At 45.0% G+C, this 22,877-nt stretch overlaps 1 protein-coding gene across 2 annotated transcripts in view; it reads right to left on the bottom strand.

The window, feature by feature from the left end:
- Positions 1-22,877, bottom strand: part of PODXL2 (podocalyxin like 2) — a 41,033-nt gene that overhangs the window by 12,745 nt on the left and 5,411 nt on the right. For both annotated transcript variants that reach the window (XM_039477645.2, XM_074404170.1), the window contains exon 2: positions 20,138-20,416. In XM_039477645.2, coding sequence (XP_039333579.1) covers positions 20,138-20,416 — 279 coding nt within the window. The remainder of the gene's footprint in view (positions 1-20,137; positions 20,417-22,877) is intronic.

Here is a 22,877-nt window from a genome sequence, read left to right on the forward strand (position 1 = left end):
TTCCAGGGCCTCCCAGAATATTCAGGGTCACCGTTGGCAGTGGCAGAGGGAATTTTATTCTCCCTCCCATTCTTGGGAATTACATTTTGAAGCATAGAAATTAGGAGACTTCCTGGAGATGACTGTTTTCTGGCTTTTCAATGAACCCTAGGCTTCTTTAGAATATGTATGAAAATTATAGAATTTTTTTTGGAAATTCACTAAAAATATCAGAAACTGTATCTAGGAAGCAACTTTTGTTGGATGCCGTTTTGTTTCAAAATAATAAATACTGTAGTTTAAAAATACTATTTAGAAAGTAGAGTGGTGGGAATACTTTAAGATGGTGAACTAAGGGTATTCATTTACCACCTCCTCCTCCAAAATTTTTATCAAATGACAAAAAAAATAAAAAAATTTTTTTGCCACCTTTTAAAGCTTTTAATCTGGTGCAGACAAGAAGACAAAAAAAAAATAATAAACATAATAAATCACAAATCATACAGTATGTTAAATGATAAATGCTGAGGGGAAAAAAAAAGAGCAAGAGATTAAAAATTGAAGTGCAGGACAAAGAGAGATTCTAGTTATCCTTGCCTATAAACCACTTCAAAGCTTAGTGGCTTCAAACAATTTATTATTAACTTGTATAGTACAATGTTTTTTAATGTTTTTTAACTGATCTAGTTGGCTCTCACAGTTTCTCATGTGTTTACAGACAGATTATCAGCCAGGGCTTTGGTCTGGGCTAGAGGTCCAAGATGGCTCCCTCAAAAATAAAAAATTAACTGTCAAAATGAAGGTAAAAACATTTTAGGTAAATTTCCAGAAACATGGAAAGCAGTTGAGATTATAGGAAGAGACAACCTCTCAGCCAAAATAAACACAGGAAAAAATGGTAGGCGAGGAGGCAGGCTTTCTTATGCAGAGTTAAGAAGAGGCACAACTGTGGGATTAGCAAGGATGTAGAACATAGAAAATCCAGAGAACAGAAGGTAATTTAAAAAAATCTAATTAGTATCCTCAGAAAGATTAAAAAAATATTGCATCTCTAAAATAAGAGGCCACTAAAAAAAGTAATCCTTAAAAAAGAAAAATTTATTGGATATTGACATTCAATTGGTGAAATTTAAAAATTCAATAGATTGAAAACTCTCATTTTTAATGGCTGGGGAAAAAAGTCAAGGAAAAGCCTCTAAGGCAAAAGCGAAAAGACAACAGAGAAAAGTTAAAAGATACAGACAACCAATGTAGGAGATCTAATACCTAGCTGATAGGATTTCCAGAAAGATAGAACCAACAACATGGAGAATAATGGAGAGAAACAAAGAAAAAAAATTTCCAGACCTGGCAACATGAATCTTCACCTCAAAAGGTTGTATCATCAGGGTGAATGATAAAAAAGACTCACACCTAGCCTCATTCTCATATCATTTTAGAATTCTAAGGAGCAAGAGAAAATCTTAACAGCTCTCAAAGAACAGGTTATCCATAAAGGAACAAGAAGCAGATTATCAAATTATCATCAAGCTTCTAATTAATATCACTAGCCTAGAAGAATAATTGAAAAATACATTAAAAATTTTGAGGGATGTTTATTTTGAACCTGAAATTTTATACCCAACTATTACTCAAGTGCGAATGCAAAATAAATACATTCTCATAGATGCAAAGACTTAAAAGTGTTACTATCCACAGATTCTGAGATATTTAAGTAAGTTCTCTAAAAAACCCAAAAAAGAAGACATGGGGAATCAAGAAACATGATAGAAATGTAATGAAAATATATCTCAGGATGGAAGTTGTGCAGTAATCCTGGAAAGCAATTGGTTCAAATTAGAACAGGGAGAGAGCTCTGAGAAGGATTATTTCAAAAAGAAAAATTGATTCCCTATAATAAAAAGTATGATTTAGAAGCTGAACAATCCTAGTGACAACTGAAAGCCCACTATCATATTTACATCAATAATTAGAATATTCTATCCAGTCCACTTATGTTAGTTAGACTTTTTGAGTAGAAGATCCTCCCCCTCTTCTACCTATTGCACACACTCTGTAGTGAATTCACCTACTCCCAACACAAAAGAAGCCAGTCATAGGCCAGGAATGGTGGCTTATGCCTGAAATCCCAGTACTTTGGGAGGCTGATGCAGTCGGATCACTTGAGGCCAGGAGTTCAAGACCAGCCTGACCAACATGGTGAAACTCCATCTCTAGGAAAAACACAAAAATTAGCCAGGCATGGTGGTGCACACCTGTAATCCCAGCTACTCAGGAGGCTGAGGCAGGAGAATTGCTTGAACCTGGGAGGCAAAGGTTGCAGTGAGCTGAGATCATAACACTACTTTAGCCTGGTCAACAGAACAAGAATCCATCTTAAAAAAAAAAAAAAAAAAAAGCAGCCAGTCATGATATTCAGGGATTCAGGGAAAAGGCCAGCTGATAGAATAGTGACCATATAACTGCTGAGGAAGCCCATGCCATTCTCTCATCCTCTAATACTAACCAATCTACTGTTACCTTTTCTTTCCTCCCATTTGGAGACAGTGTTTTACTATGTTGCCCCAGGCGGGTCTCAAACTCCTGGGCTCAAGGGATCTTCCCATCTCTGGGACTACAGGCATATACTATGACACCTGATTAGCTAAATATAGTATTACCTTCATAAATGTGAAAGACAGGCTGGTGGCTCATGCCTGTAATCTCAGTACTTTGGGAGGCTGAGGCAGGAGGATCACTTCTGAGCCCAGAAGTTCAAGACCAGCCTGGGCAACATGGCAAAACCCTGTCTCTACAAAAAATGCAAAAGCTAACTAGGCATGGTGGTATATGCCTGTGGTTCTAGCTACTCGAAAGGCTGAGTTGGGAGGATCACTTGGGCCTGGGAGATCAAGGCTGCAGTGAGCCATGATTATACTACTGTACTTCAGCCTGGGTGAAAAATGAATAAATAAGAAAGAAAAAACAACCAAGATTCACATTTTAAGAAAGCCAGCCTGATAAAGAAGCATGAGGGTGAGACGGTAAAGCAACTGACCTCCTAGAAGAGTTAGTCTAATCAACAAAAAAGAATTCATGTAGGTTTCTTATTAATATCTTCAGAACGATTCAGGAGGAAATCACATCTATAAAACAAGTATACAGAAGAATAAAAGTATTTTATTTCAATGTAATAGCTTTGTAATAGCCAGATCTATTCAAAATTAAAATACAATGCATAAAAACATAACTGAAATGGGCTGATTACTTGATAGGAATACTATGTAACAGGAGTCAGATGGGTGCCTAGGAAATACAACCTAGGAAATCCCTTACAAGTGTAATATTTCATTATTGGAAGATTAATCTGACAGCAATTTACAAGATTAGGTGAAGGAGTGGATGAAGGAAAGTGCAGAGAAGAGTCAGGGAGTTGCTGCAGTGGATGTGTGGCGGCAATGACATTGGAAATGATGAGAAAAGAGCAGATTCAAGAGATGACTCAGAAAGAGAAATAACAGATGTGCGAGCTGGTTGGCCAACAGGAATAAGCTGCAGGGGTAGCCAAGCCATTAATAGAGATAGTGAAGTTCAGAGGAAAGGCATATTGGAAACCTTCAGGGCGCACTTGAAATGGCTGATGGATTCAATGAAGCCTAGGATATGGCAGGAATATGATGGACAGTGACAAACCAATCAGCAGAATCCCATTGGGTGGCGAAGTCCCAGTGGGGCAAGCTGACCAAAACAATCCCTCTACTCAATTTGGTGCTGAGTTTCCAAAAATCAGAAAGAGCACTGGCATCTCCAGAGGTCACCAGCAGAACTCCCTAAACTATGTACAGCCTCCTCTGAGATGCAACATCAGTCACGCTGTCGGTCACGTGATCTGGGCGTCAGAAGACTCAGCCATTAAATTACCTGCGCATGCAGTGGTAAGTCCCTGAACTTCTCTGGGCTTCAGGTTTTGTTTTGTTTCTGAGACAGGGTCTCACTCAGTCACCCAGGCTGAAGTGCATTGGGACAATCACGGCTCACTGCAGCCTCAAACGCCGAGGCTCAAGTGATCCTCTCACCTCAGCCTCCCAAGCAGCTGGGATGACAGACATGTGCCACCATGCCCAGCTAATTTTTTAAATTATTTGTAGATACAGGGTCTCTCTATATTGCCCAGGCCGGTCTTGAACTTCTGAGCTCAAGCAATTCTCCTGCCTCAGCCTCCTGAGTAGCTGGGACTTACTGGCACATACCACCACACCTTGCCCTGTTGCCCAGGCTGGAGTGCAATGGCGTGATCTTGGCTCACTACAACCTCTGTCTCCCAGGTTCAAGCAAATCTCCTGCCTCAGCCTCCCAAGTAGGTGGGACTACAGACAGGCATGTGCCACCACATCGAGCTAATTTTTGTATTTTTAGCAGAGATGGGTTTTCACCACGTTGGCCAGGCTGGTCTCAAACTCCTGATGTCGTGATCTGCCCATGGCCACCCAGAGTGCTGAGATTACAGGCATGAGCCACTGCACCTGACACCTAATTTTTAAAAAATTATTATTTGTAGAGATGGTATCTCCCTATGTTGCCCAGGCTGGTCTTGAACTCCGGGACTCAAGTGATCCTCCTGCCTTGGCCTGCCAAAGTTCCAGGATTACAGGCATGAGCCGCTGTACCTGGCCTGGGCTTCAGTTTTTATGTCGAATGAGGATGATGGCATATATGATTTCAAAGGTTCTTTATATATCACTGATATTTTAAGCTTTGGATACAGTTCTGATAAATGTATCTTATACACCAATGGCATTACAAACAACTCTACTGTCTTAAATAAGAATAATATAGGATTCACTAGATTATAAATTCTTGATGCCAAGCAAGGTGATTTTCTTCATCTCTCCATTCTTAGCACCTAACATAGTGCCTGGCCCAGAGTAGAAAGGAGAGCAATGTGTGTTTGTTGAATGCTCCTGCCTCTTACACACAGGGTCTGTGCCTCCAGAGGGTAAGAGGTCCTCCAGCCATGACAGACTTCCTTATGGTATCTATGCTTCTGTCTTCCCAAATGCAGTCCTTTCCAGGGTCAGCCTCTGACTCATCATTTGTACACTTCTTCCTTGGTCAGTGCTTACTCTATAGGCTGCATCTATTTTCTCTGTGCTAAAGGTTCCCAAATTTACATCTTCTCCAGAGCTTCTCACTTTTTTCCAGCCTTACTCCAGTGACTTGACAAATCACTAAATGCTTGCTCACTGGCACTTGGAATCAGCAGTCCTTTCCTACTTCCTTACCAGCTCTCAAGATCTAAAATTACTCCTTTTCTTTTTACTGTATGGTCTCAGTTCCACTGTTTATCAGCTGTATGGCCTTGGACATGCTGCTTAACTTCCATGTGTCTCCCTTTCCTTAAGCATAAAATAACAATACCTGCCACAAAAGGCTGTGGTCAGGGTTCAATGAGGTGAGCCTGTGCAGTCTGCAGTGCAGAGTAAACAGTCGGTTAACTGTGGGGGTCTACTACCTCCTCCTGCCATGATGATTATTATTATCTGAGATGGAGTCTCACTCTGTTACCCCGGCTGGAGTGCAGTGGTGTGATCTCAGCTCACTGCAACCTCTATCTCCTGGGTTCAAGCAATTCTCCTGACTTAGCCTCTCAGGTAGCTGGGATTACAGGCGCCCGCCACCCCAGCCAGCTAATTTTTGTATTATGATGGGGCATGGTGGCTCTCACCTATAATCTGTCTCAGAAATTTTTTTTTAGTAGAGATGGGATTTCACCATAGGCTGGTCTCAAACTTGTCTGACCTCAAGTGGATCCACCCACCTCGGTGCCCCCATAGTGCTGGGATTACAGGTATAAACCACTGCGCCTGGACATCCTCCTGCCATTATTATTATTAAAGGAGTTATTACCTTGTAAAATCATAACAGGAAAAGTAGAAGTGTTCTCCACACAATGATGAGCAGGATATGCACTTGAGTTTTTATTTTTCATTTTTTATATTGAGATGTAACTAAAGCCTAAGCACTTGAATTTTAAGTCAAAGAAAATCCAGGAAAAAGGGCAGGGCAGGAGGGGATTGGTCATCTGTTGACAACTGTAAATATGATCTTAATATTACAAATGTCTCCTAAAACAGACATGGCCTTGGACACGCTGCTTAGGAATTACTGGGAGGCCTGATGGGAGCGCACACTAGGAACCAGTGAGGTGAGGGCAGCTGCAGGGTAGACACCAGCAGCATGAAAGCAGGGGTCCCAGGAGAGGGTCCATGATACTGGATCCAAATGTAGGTTGAGAATAAAGAATGAGGAAGCCAAGCTTTACCCAAGAGCAGAGCCACAGTAGGATTCACTAAGACACAGCATCATGTCCACGATATGCCTGCCAAAAATGCAGAGCCTGAATCTGACCATGGGGAAATTGGAGACAAACTGAAATTGAGGGGGCAATCTACAAAATAACTGGCCTACACTCCAACAATGTCAAGGTCATGAAAGACAAAGACTAGATGGTTTTCCAGAATAAAAGAGACAAAAGAGGCATGCTGACTACATGCAGTACCTGATTCTGGACCAGATAGTGGACTATGAAACCCTGCTCTTTTTCTCTTTCGCTATAAAAGACATTACTGGGAAAACTGGCAAAGTTTGGATAAAGTTTGTAATTACAGAAGCATATCGTATCAGTGTTAATTTCCTCATTTTGATCATCCTGCTGTGGTTTTTAGGAGAATGCTTTGTTCCTAAGAAGTGCAGATTAAAGTATTTGCAGCAAAGGAGCATCACACCTGGAACTTACCATCAAATGGTTTAGCAAGAAGTTCAGAGCTGCATCTCCATATGCATATATGCACACATGCACAGTGATAAAGCAAATGTGGCAAAGCGATAATAATGAGGGAATCCGAGCAAGGGGTGGACGGAATTATTCTTGCAACTTTTCTGTAAATTTGAAATTTTTTGTAAATAAGGAGTTACAGAGAGAGTGTGCATGTGCAAGAGACCCTCACTTTCACCACAGGCCAGCGAACATACTTGAGCTGTCAAGAGGAAAACAGAAACATGGCAGGGGACAGGGCAGGCCATCCTGGCTGACAGCACAGAGCCATGTCGGGAAGGAGCCATGCTGCCCTGAAACGGGTGAGCCAGTCCTGGGTGACAGGGAGGAAGGTGCTTTTCCCACTTTAGAGGTTAAAAAGGATCACATTGGCAATGGAGGAAGAGAAACAAAGAAGTAAAGCTGAGCAGGAAAAAGAGGGAATTGGAGACAAGGAGAGTAAAGAGAGGGGAGAGGGAAGAGGACAGGGAGGAGAGAGGGGACACATGACAGGGCTCCTTGCCCTCCCAGCCCACCTTCAGTGACCCAGGGCAGGTCCCTGATGCCTGCACATCAGCCCTGCTCAATGGACAGCAGTGATTCCAGAGGGAGGGTCCAAGCAGCAGAGTGCTCCAGAGACCGCCTTCCTACTCTATTCCCGTTAGGCTCCAGAGTCAGACCAGTAGGGCCCCTCCACAAAGCCCCTTTAGTTTGTAGCCAAACCCCCAAAGTGTGTCTGGGACTAAGGCGTACCTCCAGAGACCCACACCTGAACACAGGTGTGTGGAAGCAGAGCCACCGGGGAGACATGCTGCAGAAGCATGGAAGTCCAAGGGCTGGCTCCAAGGATTCATCCCTGTCCTCAGGAAGAGCTGGGGCGCTGAAGGATAAGAAAGGTTGTCCAAGGCTCAGGTATCCAGGGAGAGGCTCAGGCTAGGCCTCGGGGCATGGAAGGCCACGAATGTCTAAGCTGCAGCTCGGAAGACACCTGGGGCAGTCCCCTCATTGCACAGGAGAGCCCTGGATACCTCCAGGATGGATTGCAGGGTAATACTTAGGCCCCTGGGATCCCGACCCTCCCCGAACTGCTAGGAATGGCACTGTGAAGTCACAGCCCCACCTGGTGGCTCTAATCGGAAACCACATGTTCCCCAAAGCTCTCCCAACAGTCAGGTCTCCAAATTCCAAACTCAAGGATTTTACAGGTAGACAGAGGCCCTGTAAGAGCAAAGGGCACATCTCTCGCCTTTTCCAGATGAGGGAGCCCAGGAGTGGAGGATGCTTGCTTTCAGTTGTGACACTAGACTTGTCACAATTGTAAAGCTGTGAGACTCTTAGATTCTTGTGTGGCGAAAGCCAGTGTCTTTGACACTTCCTGGTCATTTAGTCCAGCACCCAGGCTTGGCTTGGGATGTCAGACAGGAGCAAGCTGACAAGCAGAATCATGACCTCTCCCCAGTCCGCTCACACCTTTGTGGCCCCAGCCAACTTCCTGAAAGCTGGGCTTGAATCGCAAGAGTAGCTGGTGTTAAGAGCCCCAGGCCAACCTTCAGGGTTCCGCAGGCACGGGCTGGAATTCTGGGTGGCCCCTTGCCTCTGTATGCCACATACCCACCCCTTCATGATGTGAGGTTAATAACTCCGGTTGTTACAAAGATGAAATGGCATCAGGAATGCGAAACACCCAGCCCGCAGAAGGCACACTTTCCTTCCGTCACACTCCATATTCTCTGCTCCTCTCAGCATCCACACAGCCCAGCTCATGGCAGGCGTATCTGTGATTAGGTCAGGGTCCTAACACTGGAAGGGACCACAGGAGGCTACCTGACGAGGCCTCAGACCTCTGGTGACACCAGTGAGTCTAGAGAAGATGGGCTTCAAGAATATGGCTGGGTCTCTTTAGAGAGGCATTTCTGTGTTATTGACTTAGCCCTACACCCCCATTTGCCTAAATCCAGCTGTGATGGTTCCTTTACAACTTGAGCCCATCTCTGTTTCATCTGGTAAGTGAGCAGCACCTGCTAGCATCATCTTCTGAGGAAACAATCTACATAGTCTCTTAGTTGTCCCCAAACCTAGCCTCTTTTCTTGGGGCTAAACAACTGCAATTATTCTTTATTCGCAACTTTCTGGTTTTCATCCTTCTCTTGTGAAACCTCTGGATTCACCAGTTTATTTTTAAATTTGAGATGGAGTCTCGCTCTGTTGCCCAGGCTTGAGTGCAATGGCGCAATCTGGGCTCACTGCAACCTCTGCCTCCCAGGTTCAAATGATTCCCCTACCTTAGCCTCCTGAGTAGTTGCGATTACAGGTGCCCGTCACCATGCCCAGCTAATTTTTGTAATTTTAGTAGAGATGAGGTTTCACCATGTTGACCAGGCTGGTCTTGAACTCCTGACCTTACGATTTGCCCGCCTCGGCCTCCAAAAGTGCTGGGATTACAAGTGTGAGCCACTGCACCTGGCCACACTTTTAAGAGTGGTTACAAAATCAGCATTGGGGATACACAATAAATATTTGCTGAATGAACTGCTGAAAACTGATCAAGATTCACTAACTTGAGTCTAACTGATGCAAAATGTAAAGGGGTTTCTCCACTCCAGTGGCGCCCATCGTTTAACACAGCTGGTAAACGGCGCTCTCCCATGCCCCCTGTGATTGGATGGTGCTGGCTCTGCTGCAGCTCCAGCTCACCCTGATGAAGCCCCAGGCCTGGGTCCCCCGGCCTTATTTCTCCCCTTTCTTTTAATCTCATCATGGTGCTGGCTTTGTTCCCTAAATAGACCATTTTCCCTCCTATATTTCATTACAGTTCTGCATCGGTTTCTTTCCCCAATTTATCGAGGTCACACTGGACTTTTTTTCTGTCTCTCAGGGCAGCCATAATCCCAGGGATGAACTTCAGCACAGGCTAAAATACGAATGATCTGATTCTTCTATTTAAGACAGAATTGAAGCAGGCATAAGGGCCAGAGCTATTTTTTTTTTTTTTTTTTTGAGATGGAGTCTTGCTCAGTCGCCCAGGCTGGAGTGCAATGGCACGATCTCAGCTCACTGCAATCTGCGTCTTCTGGTTTGGAGTGATTCTCCTGCCTCAGTCTCCCAGTAGCTGAGATTACAGGTGCCCATCACCATGCCTGGCTAAGTTTTTTGAATTTTTTTAGTAGAGACAGGGTTTCACCATGTTGGCCAGGCTGGTCTCAAACCCCCTGACCTCAAATGATTCACCCATCTTCACCACCCAAAGCGCTAGAATTATAGGCATGAGCCACTGTGCCCGGTCAGGGCCAGAGCTTTTGAAAGATCTCTTTAAATGTCCCTTTAGATTAATGTCAAATCACTGAAAATTGTCCCCTCAGTACAACTCTCAAGCCAGTTATCCAAATGAGCGTTAATACAAAAACATTCAAAATTCAAAATAAGTATGTCTAAAACAGTGCAAGAGAAGACGTTTTAGTATGACCTATAACTACTTTTTTTTTCTTTTATTTATTTATTTTTTTGAGACAGAGCCTTGTTCTGTTGCCCAGGCTAGAGTGCAGTGGTGCAATCTGGGCTCACTGCAGCCTCCGCCTCCCGGGTTCAAGCAATTCTCCTGCTTCAGCCTCCTTAGTAACTGGGATTATAGGTGCATGCTACCACACCTAGCTAATTTTTACATTTTTAGTAGAGCTGGGGCTTCACCATGTTGGCCAGGCTCGTTTTGAACTCCTGATCTTGGGTGATCCATCTGCCTTGGCCTCCCAAAGTGCTGGGATTACAGGCATGAGCCACCATGCCTGGCTTAAAACTACTTTTTGATAGTCAACCTCTATAGTCATCAAAGAAATATAAAGTAAACTGCAAAATGCCAAAGTATTTGGACTACCAACCTGACAAGTATATGCATACATTAAAGGTCATTCATGCCTGGTACTGGAAAGGCATGGGATGGGAAGGAAAACAGGTCACATTTCTGGAGGACTACTGAGCCACAGGAATGGGAAGCTTTAAAGACAAACATTCTGAACTTACAATCTCACTTGTAGAAACGTACCCTAAGGAGTTGATTAGGGATGCTCATAGTGATGTGGCATTATAGATCTCATCACGACACAGTCCACGTAACAGAAGACGGGTCCAGCCCCCACATTATAGGAGACTGCCCAAAGAAAAGACAGACTGACCTTATACTGGGAGACCACGGCAGCCTTGAACAGGCTGAAGAGCTGTGTGTGCTGGGTTGGAAAGAGGTTTCTAAGTGAAATAGCAAGATGTGTATACCACAGTGTCCACTATTGTCCATTTATTGTAAAAGCATATTTTTACATATGGCCCATAAAGGAAAAAAATATCCAGAATGAGCTAGGTACAATGGTTCATGCCTGTAATCCAAGCACTTTGGGAGGCCAAGGCAGATGAATCTCCTGAGGTTTGGAGTTCAAGACAAACCTGGCAAACATGGCGAAACCCCATCTCTACTAAAAATACAAAAATCAGCCAGGGGTGGTGGCACGTGCCTGTAGTCCCAGTTACTTGGCAAGCTGAAGTATGAAAATTGCTTGAACCCATAAGGTGAAGGTTGCAGTGCGCTCAGATCACCCCACTGCACTCCAGCCTGGGCGAAGAGTGAGACTCTGTCTCAAAAAAAAAAAAAAAAAAAAAAAAAAAAAAAAAAAAAAATCATCCAGAAAGGAGGAAGAGATATTCCAAAATGTTAGTTTTCACTGACTGAATGACTGGATTGTAGGTAGAGTTTAGCTCTTGTTGTCCAGGCTGGAGTGCAATGGCATGATCTCGCTGCACAACCTCTGTCTCCCAGGTTCAAGCGATTCTCCTGCCTTAGCCTCCCGAGTAGCTGGGATAACAGGCATGCAGCACCACGCCCGGCTAATTTTGTGTTTTCAATACAGATGGGGTTTCTCCATGTTGGTCAGGCTGTTGATCCGCCCACCTCGGCCTCCCCAGGTGCTGGGATTATAGGTGTGAGGCACTACTCCTGGCCTCTCTACAGGTGATATTTATTTTCTTCTTTTATTTGCAGTTTTACATTTTTATACGTTGATATTTATTACTAGCATAGAACAAGAATGACAGGGCTTTTGTTTTGGTGTCTAAGGAAAAGCGCTCTCTTTGCTGCTCTGTCTACAGGCTCCCCAGCCATCAGTTCATCCTAAGGACATGGACACGCCCGATATGTGGACAGTGACCCAGAAGGTCAAATCATTCTACAGCACGATCACAACAAGGCTTGTTGTGACACGATCACAACAAGGCTCTGCTGCACAGAAACCAGTTCCAGGTCCCAGCAGACAGCTGCTCTGATAGTCTGCTTTCTCTAAAATTGATCACAGCAATGATAATTAAAGTAGCCGAATGAAGGACTTTGTATTGAGGGGAACAGCAGGTGTTGAAGCACAACTCTCAGATTTGAGATTTAGCTCTGCCACTGTGTCATTTAGAGCCACTTTAAAAATCTCTCTAAGCCTGCTTCCTTAGCTGTAAAACAGTGATCTAATCATGCCTGCTTTTACAGATTTCATCACGTTGCTATGAGATTTAAAAAATCCAAGTGAAAATGACATACGAAGTATAAGTACTTTATGACTGTTCCCTATTCAAGCACAACACTGTTGTCTCATGTTCTCTTTCTGTTAATAGTACCTCAATTCTCTCTCTGGGGGATACTCCTCCTCTCTTTTTGGTCTGGAATGTAGGACCTTGCCCCTTGGCTTCAGGGACAGCTCAACACGGGCCTGGACAGTCAAATTCCATCCCCATGGCCTAGGACAGATACAGAAATGGGCTCAGGACCCAGTGAGACCATCCAGAAGTCTGGGAAGTGCCGGGAAGGCAGAGCTCCCCTTCTGCAGGGTGCTGAGATGGGACAACAGTGTGGAGCTACTGGGGCTTTCCAAGCCATTGCCCAGGACCAGCCTGACTGAGAACGAAGCCGGCAAGAGAAAGCAACTGATGGGGCAGGACAGGCTCTAGCACATGAAGAGCAGCACACTGAGTGCTGAAGCAGAAATCCTGTCCCTGGATCCCTGTTTTTCAGCCAGTAAAGTCCCCTTTTATCCCACAGGTCTGTGAGCCTTCTCAGTTGGGTATCTAGGACTTGCCAACCCCAAAGACTAAAGTGTTTCTTGCAGAACATTTTAATTTGCTCACTCACTAGGAAAATTGAAATTGCATGTGAGACCATTTCCTTAAGGAGCTTAGAAAATTAAAGAGGTAGGCCGGGCACGGTGGCTCACGCCGGTAATCCCAGCACTTTGGGAGGCCAAGGTGGGTAGATCACAAGGTCAAGAGATCGAGACCATCCTGACCAACATGGTGAAACCCTGTCTCTACTAAAAAAATACAAAAAAATTAGCCGGGCTTGGTGGCACGTGCCTGTAGTCCCAGCTACGCAGGAGGCTGAGACGGAAGCATCACTTCAACTGGGAGGCAGAGGTTGTAGTGAACCAAGATTGCGCCAATGCACTCCAGCCTGGTGTCAGAGCGAGACTCCGTCTCAAGAAAAAAAAAAAAAAGAAAAAAAAAATCAAAGAGGTAGAGGGGACAGCGGGGATAGTCTTGGGATGAGTAGGTAACCTGAGAGACTGCTCCTAATCATTAACAACTGTGCATGAATTAACTGGTCAGGCTGTAACTTCATTTGATGCTAGCTGGTAGCGTAGCATTTTGCATTTCATGTCTTTTTCCCTGCTTTGTTGAGGTTGCTCTTTTCACTTGAAATGTCACAGAATCATAATATTTTCAAGCTGGAAAGACTTCAGTCTATTATTTCCAGGTCTCATTTTGCAGATGAAGAGACTGAAGCCAACACTGGAAAAGAAACCAACTCAAGGTTACACTGCTCATTATCCACCAAGCAGAAACTTCACCAGCCGTTTTTCCCACTGGGTCCAGGGACAATCACTACAGATGGAGAAGGAGGGCATCAGCTCTATTTGAGGCCCAACAAACTAGAAATGGGATGTATGACAAAGTCCTAGTGACAGAATGGACTGGTTTCCTTTCTCACATGTGCCATCAATGTGCTCCCTTGGCAAGAAGTCAGGCCCAGGGTATCAGTGCTCAGGGATGCCGACTCCAAATTCGGCTCTGCCACAGACAAGCTGTGTGGCCTTGGGCCAAGGTCTGAACCTCCCTTGGCCCGGCTCACCATTTGTCAAGCAAAGAGAATAACTGCCGCCTGGCTGAGCTCACAGAGTGGTTGTGAAATTCAAATGAGCTAACTCAAAATTCTATGGAAAAATGGTGATAAGTACCATACAACATATGCTGTAAATCCAAATTCCCTAAGCCTCAGGTTTGCTCATTGGCTAAATGGGAGTAAGAATACATACTTACATTTTTCAGTGGAGGTTAAATGAGAAACCACAACCCCTAACATAGTGACTGGCACATACTGGGTGTTAAATACATGGACTGATGTCACAATGATTAAAAGGGTACTTGATCCAAGATTGACCTGTCCGCAGCATGGTTTTCAGCAGTCCCTGCTACTGCTGCATGAAGTTCAGTGTCCCCAGTGGCCATGTTATGATGGCACTTGGCACAGTTGCTCTGGGCTCTGAAGGACTCCCGAACCAGGCAGGCCCTCTCAAGGCTCCTTTGGGCTCCTCTAACCCCCAAGAGATGATCCACCTTCTTCTCCACAAGAACCCTTAGACAGAGCCTGTGACTCTGGGGTACAAGAGCAGAAGAGAATAGTGGATTGGGGCATGCCACTGTCCCTGGGCTGCCTCCTACACCAGCCTGCCTATTCACTGTCAGCCTGCCACCTTAGCCACTTCCTTGTCTCTGTCATGTCCTGATCGTGTGCCATGAAGGTGCTGTGAGAAAACAGAAGCAGGAGGGACTAGCCCAATTTCAGGGCCACTGCCAGTACATGGAGATGCCCCCTCTGAGCAGAAGAATTATAAAACAGTGCTCCTCCCACCCAGCCCATGGCCTAGTGGGCAGGGCATATGCTGGACTTCAGCTCCAACTCCCATGTTTGGTCAGGAGCCCAGCAGCATAACCATTGCAGTGGTCCTGCTCATTAGGGAGAGCTGGCAAAAGCTTCTGGAAGCTATCCCTCTCAGGCTGGGTGCTGAAGGTCAAATACATGTCTACTAGGACATCAAGATGGAGAAGAACTTCCAAAGCAGATGGGACAAGAGGAACAAGTGCATCACAAGCTTAGGGAATAGGCCGGGCTGTTGTCAGTGAGAAGACACTGACTCTAGATCCAGCTCCATCACATCCAAGCTGTGTACCCTTGGGCAAAGGAGCCCACTTCCTCATGCATCAGTTCAACTCTGCCAAGCAAGGAAGAGAACAAGCTGATGATAAGCTGATCAGATGCATGCTGGAGCAGGGAAGAAGAGGCCGGGGAGGTCTGGGGCCAGACTGTCAAGAGCATTTTCTGCTATGCTAAGTTCAGCCTTTAGCCTGTGAGCACTGGGGTTTGAAAAGGGGTTTGTTTGCTAGTTTGTTTGAGAAGAAGATGGGCAAGTCCAGTTTTTTCACAGGTCGAGTAGTATTAAGAAGAGACTGACCTGAGGAAAGGTAAGGGCCATGGGCGAGGGGACAAGTCAGGAGAGGAGCAGTGAGGAACAGGACTGAACCAGCTCTCCTCCCTGCCCCTCCCTGGCCTCCTGCCCTTCTCCCTGTACCTCCCCTGTCCCCTATCCTCCTCCCTGCACCTCCCTGGCCTCCTGCCCTCCTCCTTGCCCCTCCCCAGCCTCCTGCCCTCTTCCCTGCACCTCCCTAGTCTCCTGTCCATCCTGGGTAGGGCGATCGGTTATCTCCACCTCACAGCCATGCCACGTGCAGCTATGGTGAGGACTAGAGACAATGAAGGCAAAGGCCTATGCATGGCCCATATTCAATGAATGAGAGCTATTTTTATTCTTATGAGACCTAGTAAAGCCAACGAGAGAGGAAGAGGCATGAACTGAGAGAAAAAAAAACAGAAACAAATCCTCTGGGGAGCAGGGAGGACAATAAATCGAGCTCATCGAGGCTTCAGGGTCCCCCACTGTGGTCCTGAGGCCAAGGCTCTCTGTGTGACTGCTTACCTCACACTAGATGTTCAACAGTCTCAGCAAAAGGAAAAGGCCAGAAAAAGACCCAAGAATTATCTGGTATAATGTAGAAGTTTCCTTTAAATATTTCTTGGCCAGGCACAGTGGCTCACGCCTGTAATGACAATACTTTGGGAGGCTGAGGTAGGTGGATCACTTGAGGTCAGGAGTTCAAGATCAGCCTGGGCAACACAGTAAAATTCATCTCTACTAAAAATACAAAAATCAGCTGGGCATGGTGGCACACCTGTAATCCCAGGTACCAGGGAGTCTGAGGCAGGAGGACTGCTTGAACTTGGGAGACAGATTGCAGTGAGCTGAGATCACACCACTGTACTGTAGCCTGGGCGACAGAGTAAGATTCTGTCTCAAAACAACAACAAAATATCATTTCTTTAAGACGCTAAGAGCAAGATTTGTCAATGAACGCTGCCACAGCAATAGATGATCTATATGGAGAAAATAAAATTAGATCTTATGCCACACACAAAAATAAATTACAGCTAGATTAGACTTAAATGTAAAAGATTAAGCTAAAGAATAGAAGGGGGTGGGCGTGGTGACTTGCACCTGTAATCCCAGAACTTTGGGAGGCTGAGGCTGGTGGATCGCTTGAGCCCAGGAAATTTAAGACCAGCCTGGGTAACACAGCCAAACCCCATCTTTACAAAAAACAGAAAAGTTAACTAGGCATGATGGGGCACATCTGTAGTCCCAGCTACTTGGGAGGCTGAAGCAGGAGGATCTCTTGAGCCTGGGAGGTCAAGGCTGCAGTGAGCTGAGATTGTGTTACTGCACTCCCGCCTGGGGGGCAGAGTGAGACCCTGTATCCAAAACATAAAAATAATTTTAAAAAAGAATTTACATTAAGAAAAAGAATAGAAGGAAGAAAGGTGCATGCATCTCAAGGGAAGAAAGGCTTTTCTAAACATAAAGCAAAGAAAAACACATAAAAACATTTTAAAACAAGTAATTTTGCTAGGTATGGTGGCTCATGCCTGCAATCCCAACACTTTGGGAGGCTGAGGCAGCTAGATCAATTGAGGTCAGGAGTTTGAAACCAGCCTGGCCAACATGGTGAAACCCTATCTCTACTAAAAATGCAAAATAAGCTGGGTATGGTGGTACATGCCTGTAATCCCAGATACTCCAGAGGCTGAGGTAGTAGAATTGCTTGAACTTGGGAGGCAGAGGTTGCAATGAGCTGAGATCATGCCATTGCACTTCAGCCTGGGTGACTAGAGCAAAACTCTGTCTCAAAGAAAAAAAAAAAAGTAACTTTAAGCTCATAAAATATTTAATTTATTTATGCCAAAAATTATAGTAAAAATAAAAGCAGTTGACAAACTAGAAAAATGCTTTCTATGTTTGTTAGAGGAAGGTTAGTATCCTTTTTTAGATTTGTACATGGATAAGAAAAAATTAAAGACTCAATAGAAAAAAATGGAAAAGTAATAACAATAGCTAATAGTCACAGAGCACTTACAATTGTCAAGTACTGTGCTAAGTGCTTGAAATGTATGATGGTATGTGAACCTCACAACCTTGTGAGGTGGCTACTATGATTATCTCCATTTCCTAGATGAAAAAAACTGAGACTTAGGGTGAGTTACCTGCAAAAAGTTGTATCACTGTTAAATGACTGCACTGGAGCCTGCCTGCTCCAAAGCCTGTTCTCTTAACTACACTATGCTTCAAATCAAAGAGAAGAGCAATAAGTGGCCATTATTTTTGTGTATATGTATATTCTATAGAATACATATATTCTATATACAATGAATATACATGTGTATTTTATACATATATGTGTTAAAATGCACTAGTAATCAAAGGCCATTATAATTTTTCCTATCAAGCCGACAAGGGAAAGAGAAAACACTTGTTGGGGGGTGTGGTGTTCATTTTCTTGGTCTCCTCCCGTATCTGGCCACCTCTCTATACCACTTCCCCTGTAAGCTCCCATCTTCATCCCTTCCCTGGTCTCCCTGTGCCTAGGGATGGTAAGCACTCAGCCACTGCTAGCCGCAGATCCTTTGGTGGTTCACCTGTATTCAGTCTATACCTTCATAAGTCTGCTGCTTTATAGACAAACTCTCCTTAGATTGTCTTAATTTGATTGGGCCTTCTGTTTCTGTGTGGGATGCTGACTGATACATCTTTTGACCTATCAATTTTATACTAGAAATTTATCCTAAGGTAACAATCAGGAAGATGTAAAAATGTATGAGGATATTTGTAGCAGCATCAAAAGTGACGACAACCTAAGTATTCAATAGTAAGGAACCAGTTTAATACAGCTGATGACCCACATGATAAAATACTATGTAGTTGTTAAAAATCAGGTTACAGGCTAGGCACAGTGGCTCACAGCTATAATCTTAGCACTTTGGGAGGCCAAGGGAGGAGGATCTCTTGAGCCCAGAAGTTCAAGACCAGCCTGGGCAATATAGCAAGACCCCATCTCTGCAAAAAAATGAAAAAAATTAGTCAGGTGAGGTGGCACATGTTTGTGGTCCCTGCCACCTAGGAGAGGCAGAGGTGGGAAAATGGCTTGAGCTCAGGAGTTCAACGTTGAATGATTCAGTGAGCTATGATTGCACCTGAACAAAGCAGCAAAACCTCAACTTTAAGTACAAATAAATAAATAATAACATGTTTAAAAATCAGGTTATAGGCCGAGCACAGTGGCTCATGCCTCTAATCCCAGAACTTTGGGAGGCCGAGGTGGGCAGATTATGAGGTCAAGAGATTGAGACCATCCTGGCCAATATGATGAAACCCCATCTCTACTAAAAATAGAAATATTAGCCAGGTGTGGTGGTGGGTGCCTATAATCCCAGCTACTCTGGAGGCTGAGGCAGGAGAATTGCTTGAACCTGGGAGGCGGAGGTTGCCGCGAGTCAAGATCATGCCACTGTACTCCAGCTGGGCAACAGAGTAAGACTTCATCTAAAAAAAAAATCAGGTTATAAATGGATGTTTAATGACGTAGAAATATACTTATGAAATATTTTGAGTGGAAACAAAATGTCCCTACAATTTCAAGTTTGCATGTAAAAGTGACTAAGAACTACGTATCCCCAAACTACTAACAGCAATTATCTTTTAATTATGAGATTATTGGTGGTTTTTATTTTATTCTTTTTTATTTTTTCTTGAGAAGGAGTTTTTTTCTTGTCGTTCAGGCTAGAGTGCAGTGGTGTGATCTCCGCTCACTGCAACCTTCACCTCCCGGGTTCAAGCGATTCTCCTGAGTAGCTAGATTACTGGTGCCTACTCCCCGCACCGGCTAATTTTTGTATTTTTAGTAGAGACAAGGTTTCCGTATGTTGGCCAGGCTGGTCTCAAACTCCTGAGCCCAAGTGATCCACCCACCTCGCCCTCCCAAAGTGCTGGGATTACAGATGTGAGCCACTGCACCTGGCCTTATTTTTTTCTTTGTATTATTTTTGTGCTTTTTAGATTTTCTACAATGTTCATGTGTTCTCTTATAATTAGAAAAAGTAAATGCAATTAACAGTATCTATTTTAAAAAGAAAAATTATGGTTAAGTTCTGTAACACCTTGCCCCTGTGTGCACACACAATCATAACAATTCCTCAGTCCCTGCTGAGGTGGGCCTTGCTGGCCCAGGACACTGGTGGAGCAGCTATGGCTGGCTGCGCTGTCTGCACGCTCCCACGCATCTGCATCAGCGTCAGCCCACGGCAATATTCCAGCTCGGAGCCCTAGGCCTCAGGCTTGCTTCAGGACCCAAACGTTCATCAGCCCAGCTCTGGTGCATGGACGGAGGGAAGGGCGATTAGAATGCCTCAACTGCTGGTCAGATAGACTCAAGGAAACACGGATCAGCTGACTCATGGCAATCTTCAACAGAGACAGCATAGAGCAGTAGGGAAAAACAAAACAAAGAGCCCCAGGCCTTGGAAAGCCATAGGTCTGAATCATGACTGAGCATCTGAGCTGCTGTTTGACCTCAGGCCAGCGTTTAACCTTTCAGTCTGTGTTCTCTTGTCTACAAGGGGGGTCATATTACTCATCTCTCAGGTTATAAGCATTGTATTGAATTAAATGAGCACAGACTAAGGGCTCCCTAACCAGTGGTTATTAAAGAGAAAGGGCCTCCTGGGCCTGTGAGATACTCAGGGTCCCAGAGCCTCAGCTCTGATATGCAGGTAGACAGCAGTAGCATATAAAAACTATGGGGAGAGAGAGGAGATGCTTCTGGCAAGGAAATGGTCACCTGGCATTTTGCCTAGACATTTGGCTGGCACTCAACACATGCTCTGTAAGTAAGAAGAGCTACCTGCAGTGGGTCCCAGGTCCAGACTTGAGTCATTCAGCTCTTCCTCCTCTTCCCAGAAGTACTGTGGTGGCTGCAGAATCCGAGATTCTTCACTCTCTTCGCTGGGGAAGCCTGAGCCAGGGGCTCCCAGGCCAGCTCCCAGGCCCATGGTCTCACTAGGCTCCTCTGAGTCCAGTGGCTCCAAGCCGGTGGGTAGCAGGAGGTCCAGCAGGGAGGTGGAAGTGAGTCCCTCTGGGCCAGGCTCATCAGACCCAGCCGCACAAACACCCAGGGATGCTCCTGTGCAAACATAAAAGCCAGACAGTCAGGGGAGGCTAGAGAGGACAAACACTGGTGCCAGGTTAGAGATGTCTCAAATGACAAAGGTCCTGGGGAGGGGGTGACTTCGGTGGACATTTCTGAACACCCAGAGGCTTCCTGGGAATTCTGACAGGCTGCTTTCATTTCAAAAAGGCCAAATGGACTGAGCGTGGTGTCTCACGGCTGTAATCCCAGCACTATGGGAGGCTGAGGCAGGTGGATCACGAGGCCAGGAGGTCGAGACCATCCTGGCCAATTTGGCGAAACCCCATCTCTACTAAAAAGACAAAAATTAGCTGGGCCTGGGGGCACACACCGGTAGTCCTGGGTACTCAGGAGGCTGAAGCAGGAGAATCACTTGAACCTGGGAGGCAGAGGCTGCAGTAAGCCAAGATTGTGCCACTGCACTCCAGACTGGTGACAGAGCGAGACTCCATCACAAATAAACAAACAAGGCCAAACTGCTTAGACATTCCTGTGGCAGGGGCAAGAGGAGACAGATGGATATGGGCAGGGGAGAGAGAGGAATCACTGAGTCAGCATTCTACTGCACATGTGCTCATTCAGAAACTCCTGAGTACCCCCTCTCTGCTGGCAATTGTGCTGGGTGCTGGGTCTACAAATAGAAGTGAAGACAGGGCCCGTGCTTTTAAGGACCTAGCTGTTCGACTGGACAGTGTTCCCCAGGCTTCCAACCTTAGTTGAAATTTCTTCAAAACTGCGTTAAGAACATGATTTGTATGTCAGCAATACAGTATCCTGAACGTAGTCTTTAATTTTTTATTTTTTATATATTTTTTGAGATGGAGTCTTACTTCGTCACCCAGGCTGGAGTGCAGTGGTGTAATCTCAGATCACTGCAATCTCCACCTCCTTGGTTCAAGAGATTGTCCTGCCTCAGCCCCCCGCGTAGCTGGGATTAGAGGTGCCCACCACCACAGCCAGCTAATTTTTGCATTTTTAGTAGAGACAGGGTTTTGCCATGTTGGTCAGGCTGGTCTCAAACTCCTGATCTCTAGTGATCCGCCTGTATCAGTCTCCCAAAGTGCTGTCATTACAGGCATGAGCCACTGAGCCCAGCCTCTGAATGTAGTCTTTTAAAAAACCATGTGAGGTAAGTGTATTAGGTGAATGGGGGTGGGGGAAACATGAGGTCACAGTCGAAACTCACCCAGTGCTGGTAATTTGACATTTTTGTTTAAGATCTTGGATTCTCTCTCTCTCCTAATTTATCAAAACAAGCAAATAAATGGACAGGAAAACAAATTAAAGGAAGCATTTTTCCTCTTCTTTTACTCTCTGTAAGGACAAGAATATAGCCCTCTTTTCCAGTTTCCAACTCAACCTCTAACTTAATGACCTAACTACACAAATATTACGGACTTGCTGTGAGGCTCCTGGAAGGCTGCTCAAGACCTCTGGGTCTCAGTCTCCTCACCCAAGAGACAAGGAAGCTGGATAAAATGATCTCCAAATTCTTTTCCAAGACTAACATTTAAGGACCTAGGGAAGAGGGAATTTCACAGTCTTCCTCTTGCTCTACACCAGATGTGTACTGTGACCTGACTTGACTGTAGTCCATGGCAATTTTTCCTGATGTTTATAATAAAAATAAGGCTGATATTATTGGTGCCATGTGCTTTGCTGAGCAGGCCCTAAGCTTGGTATGTGCCAATACTGCAACTGAAGAAAATGAGCATTTCAGACTGCCCTGTAAGTCTGGGTATCAGGGAGTCTCTGCACACTGTGCACCAGCCAGACAACACACAGCCAAGAATGCCACATTCAGCCACAGAGGTGTATTCTGGGGCATGTGGGTGAGGGATGGGGAGTAGAGACTCCAGCAGAAGATACACAGGCCCTGAGGTCAGAGACAGAAGGGTGTTCTATAATAGGAGAGAGGGCCTGGTACCAGGAAACAGATTACGCTCTGGCTTCTCTGGTTGACTTCACCACCACAAGCCTTTCTCTCCTCCTCTATGTAACAAGGGCAGCAATTCCTACCATGCCTCCAGTGTGAGGGGCACCATGTGAGGTAATCCCTGAGCCTTGTGTGAAAGCTGCTCTACAAAGAGCTTCACAAACCAAAGTATTCTACAAATATTGTATTATTATCTTACATAAAAAACAGAGAGCTGTGAAGTTCATGGCCTGGGGAAAAAAGAGATATTTAAAAGAGACCATGGTATATTCAAATACATTAAAACAAAAGGTTGGGCCGGGAGCAGTAGCTCACACCTGTAATCTCAGCACTCTGGGAGGCTGATGCAGGTGGAACACGAGGTCAGGAGTTCAAGACCAGCCTGGCCAAGATGGTGAAACCCCATCTCTACTACAAATACAAAAAAAAAAAAAAATTAGCTGGGCACAGTGGCAGGTACCTATAATCCCAGCTACTTGGGAGGCTGAGGCAGGAGAATCGCTTGAACCTAGGAGGCGG

The sequence above is a fragment of the Saimiri boliviensis genome, chromosome 8 (assembly GCF_048565385.1).
Source record: "Saimiri boliviensis isolate mSaiBol1 chromosome 8, mSaiBol1.pri, whole genome shotgun sequence".
In the NCBI taxonomy this organism is placed as follows: domain Eukaryota; kingdom Metazoa; phylum Chordata; class Mammalia; order Primates; family Cebidae; genus Saimiri; species Saimiri boliviensis.